Consider the following 4,541-nt stretch of genomic DNA (forward strand, 5'->3'; position numbering starts at 1 on the left):
TCAGTCAGCCACACGGCAGGCTGGGCTGCCTAGGGGTTCAGGGTGCACTGGGAGGGTCTCAGGAGAACAACAGGGAGCCCACAGATGCTCAACCATCCCCTATGGCAGTGCAGCCCCATGGAGACTATGTGTCCCCGGGGCCCCCAACACTCACACCAGGCCTTTGGCCCGTGTCTTGCCAACACCATCCTGCCAAAGCCCTACCCTCACCCCCCACCCCCCAGGAGCACACGTACAGTCAAGCTGGGTTGAAGGACACGCGGCAACAAGGAGCACCACACATGTGGGGCATCTCAATAGGAGATGTTAGGAAGGACTTAGTGTAGGATTTGGGCTTGTGTGATGTGATTTGGGGGAGGCTCAAGGAAATCGGGCTTAATCAGGATTGGATGCGTCAGGAGGTGAGGGCAGGTGGGTCTTGGGTATCTTAATAATCCATCTAGGAGGGGAGGCAAGAAACCAGGCTGCAGCTGTGACCGCAGGAAATCACCATCACTCCTGTCAGCCAGCAGAGGGCGCTGGGTGGGCTGGACATTATTGCACAGTGGGCTTCCGTCTGCGCTCCTTGGTCTGAGTTGTCCCTGGAAGGACTCACCCCCAAGGCCTGAAGGTGCTAGAAAGGACACAGGGCTTAGGATTTAAAGACCTGGGCCTCCTGGCTAGGCGCCTCTCAGCAGGGACTCTTGGACAGGTTCCTTCTCTGCACGACAAGCGGAGAACTGTCTCCAGGGGCCTGGTCCCAGGGGCGAGCTCAGAAACAAGGCTGCCATTTTGAGGGAGCAGGTGCCTCTTTTCCAGCGGGAAGGGTGGCCCAGATCAAGACCCCTCACTCACCCTGCGGTCCGCGGACAGCACTGCCGCGTGGCCACGGCGCAGCCTGACGAGGGTGCGGTAGATTGTCCTCGTGTCTTTAAGAGAGTCCCATCGCCAGGAACGGCAGGGGACGCCCAGACTGAGCGAGTGTGCAAACCCGTCTGGGCTCGCTGAGCTGCCCGCCCGGAGCCCCTGCTGTCCGTGGAACTGGGTGTCCCAGGGAACAGCTCTCCGTTGAGGGGTTGTTATAACTTCTTGGGAACTTAATGGAATCTTCCCGGGGACCCTACTTCATTTATTCGTATAGCCGGGTCTATTTTCAGAAGAAAGCAAGCAAGAGGTGGCCACCCAAGGTGAAACACATGTTAAACTTGACTTGCAAATAAATGCAAAAAAGTGCCACTTTGCAATATGCTTTTATTGGCTTTCTCTCCACGGAGAAAGACATTACTAATTTCTTTTTTTTTGAAACTTACATTTGAAGTGTCTTAGCTCAGCCTGCAGAGGCAGTGACCTCTGGAAGGGGGCTGGCCCTCCCTATCTCGTCTGCTCTGGGTCTGAGGTCTGCAACAAACCCACAGGCCGTGCAGCAGCTTAGGGGTGATTTTCCGCTCACGCTCCCCAGGCTGGAGCAGACCCTCTGCTCCGAGATGCTACGATACCCCCCGCCGTCCCTCATCTGTGTGTGACACGCTGACAAGAGCATGCGAACGACTCCGCAGAAATAAAGCACAAAACACAAAATCTCAGGAATAGAGACCTGTCCTCATGCTGAGCGTGGATCTTTATTCTTTAAAACATGGGGCCCCAGGCATCAGCTTTCAGCCAGAGCCTGGCGGGGAGCAGGGGCTAGAAAAGCAGAGATGAGCAGGCAGGACGTCAGAGTGTGGAAATTCACCTCCCATGGTGTGCAGGACAGTGGGCGTGGCTTCAAAATGTACATTCTGGAAACAAAGCACAGCATACGTCACCGGGAGCAGGTTTCCTCCCCATCCCCCAGCTGCCCAGCTTCTCAAGGTCAAGACAGGCTCCAAGGTCAACGCCTTATGCTGCATTCTCCCCCAAGTCACTGGGGAAGTGCTGAGTCCCGCACCTCGTGGGAGATCAGCCACATGCCCCACTGGGCCCTGGGCTGGGGGGGGGGGCAGATGATCAATGAGGGGGGGCTCTGCAGGGACACCCAGTGCCCAGGAAGGGATGCAGCCCCCTCCAAATTATCCTGGGACAAAGGGCAAGAGTGGCCCCTTGGGTGCCGCCTCCAGGCAGGTGTCCTCCTTAGAGGTAAGCTGGCACTTGGCTGCCAGATGGCTTACAGTGACCTCTGCACCCAGGATGTGTGAGGCGGGGCCAATGGAACCAGGACAGCAACCACCCATGTGCATGCCAGCTGTTGCTGACAGGGGGTTCCCGGGTGGTTATCTTGCACCCCACTGCACCACCGAGGGAGGGGGCAGGGAGGGGTGCACTTGTGATGGGGTGTGGAGACACCAGGGCTCCACGCCCAGCGCTGCCACCAGCCTGCATGTCACCAATGTTGGTGGTTTGTTTGCTGACCGGCCCAGCTTTCCAAACCCACGCAGTGTCTGTTTCCCTCCAGGATAGAGTTTAAATTAGTTCCTCTATATCAGTGGTTCTCAACCTGTGGGTCGCGACCCCTTTAGCAGTCGAACGACCCTTTCACAGGGGTCGCCTAAGACCATCCTGCCTATCAGATATTTACATGACGATTCATCACAGTAGCAACATTACAGTTATGAAGTAGCAACGAAAATAATTTTATGGTTGGGTCGCAACATGAGGAACTGTATTTAAAGGACCAGAAGGTTGAGAACCACTGCTCTATATACTGCCTTGCCTTTGACACCTTTTTGAAAACAATTGCTTTTGTATTTTTGCACAAACCACTTGGCAACAGGACAGCAGGGAACTGGTGGCTGGCTGCCCTGGCATGAAGCCAGTGACTGAGGCCTCTGCCAAGGAATAGCCATGGCACTGGGTGTCCTGCCCAGGGCCTAGGGGTGTGTGGCTTCCTGGGCACCTGGAGGCTCCAGCACGTGCCCAGAAAGGACCTGGTGCCCGGGGGGGCGGCTCACCTGTCTCCTGCAGAGGCTTGAAGCACCAGGGCACCTCGGGGATGCTCGAGTCGAAGCAGCAGCCCCGGTTGTTGCACTGCTCAGGGGTGACCTCGGGGTAACCGCAGTCCACCCTGTCCTTGGCCGGGATGGCACACTGGCTCTCCGCTGCCCAGACAAAGCCCAGTCAGCTGCCAGCGCCCTGCCGGCTTGGCGTTGGTCTGTTGGCTCCGTTTGGCAAGTCTGCACCCTCTTCCCTCTCCCCTCCTGAGTTCAAAGGGTATGACTCCCTCCCCAACATTTGCTTGAGGTGAACCCTCTTTCTGTGTAAATATTTAAAAAGAAACGTTCCATAGGTGATCTGGCCTCCTGCCTGCGCGCTTCCTGAGCCTTGTCGGAAGTCACTGTGGGCCCGTGCTCCCGCAGGCTGGCAGCGGCCCAGGGAATCAGGGCCCCTGAACCCGGAAACCAAATTCCCTTTGTTTACCTACAAGAACCCCTCCCCACTTAAATGAAAAGCAGGACAGGTGTATACATTCAGTAGAGTGAGTCACAGTGCACACAGAGCTTTTTGCTTCCTTCCTGCACCTGCCTCTCCCCAGATGGGACAGCTGGTCAACCTTCCCTGTGTGTCCTGGGGTCTCCAAGCCTATGTCCAAGGTGAGAAGTCCACTGGGTCTCAGCACCTAACTACGTCTGCTTAGGAAGACGGAAAGCACACAGAACCTCCTCAGTCCCCTCTACGGCTGCCAGCCAGTCCGAAATTCCTTACTCCCCGGCTCCCAAACATTGGAATCAGCCGGGGGTCTTGAAACACCCCTGGGGCCCCACCCCACCCCGGAGACATTCAGGCAGAATTGGCGCATCCTGGGCTCCGGTGAGTCTAACGGACACCCAGTTTGGGAACTGCTGACTTTGACACAGCTTGGTAAAAGCCGCACCCCCATTTCTTCAAGCCACACCCCCCCCCACCCACCCACCTGGAGGTGCACGGCAAGGGCGGAACGACTGCGGAATCGTTCTGGAAGTCACCCTTGTCACATGTCTGACTTTTTGTTTGGGACAGTGGGCTAGGCACTGGCTGTGGCCGGCCGGCCCTGGGGTCTGACCCTGATGGGCAGGGTTGCCTTAGGTCTGTTATGGACGTCCTGAGCCTCAGTTTCCTTGTTTAAAATGGGGACAGCAAGAGCCGGTTTATAGGGCTATTGAGAGAAAAGGTGTGTCGCTGGTAAACAGCAATTATTCAATGCATGTGGGGGCCTGGTCACCTTCCTCAGGTCCCCAGAAAGCCCCCGAGCCTGGATCTTCTGTGTCCCGTCCCCGCGTCCCGGGTCCCCACTGCCCCCAGGCCCCCTTCCTGCTGTGGTACTCACACAGGCCCACGTACTGCGCAGACGAGCTGGAGATCCCCAAGGCCAGGACCACCGCCAGCAGCCAGAGCGCTCTGGCCTCCATGGTCACGGCAGGCTCTGGGGACCCGGCCACTCAGAGCCCTCATTTATACCCCTGTGTTTGCACAGGCTTCTGGTCTCTGTTTGGGGATGGCCCTTCCCTGCAGCTGGCCACGCCCGCTTTTCCCGGCACCTGACGGTACAGCCCCCAGAGACCTGGCTCCCTGAGCAGAGAGGGTGGTGCGACCCCACTGTGGTGTGTGGG

General features: G+C 57.5%; 1 protein-coding gene across 1 annotated transcript; it reads right to left on the reverse strand.

Annotated features, from left to right (window-relative positions):
• Positions 1 to 670: 670 nt before the first annotated feature.
• TFF3 (trefoil factor 3) lies at positions 671 to 4,340 on the reverse strand (the record flags this gene model as incomplete). The annotated part of the gene is made up of 4 exons (XM_081088046.1): positions 671 to 700; positions 835 to 908; positions 2,907 to 3,053; positions 4,259 to 4,340. 4 exons carry the CDS (start codon positions 4,338 to 4,340, stop codon positions 671 to 673), a joined length of 333 nt encoding a protein of 110 aa, XP_080944172.1.
• Between the last annotated feature and the right edge of the window lie 201 nt (positions 4,341 to 4,541).

Source organism: Myotis nattereri, assembly GCF_964212035.1.
Source record: "Myotis nattereri genome assembly, chromosome: 3".
Classification (NCBI taxonomy): Eukaryota; Metazoa; Chordata; class Mammalia; order Chiroptera; family Vespertilionidae; genus Myotis; species Myotis nattereri.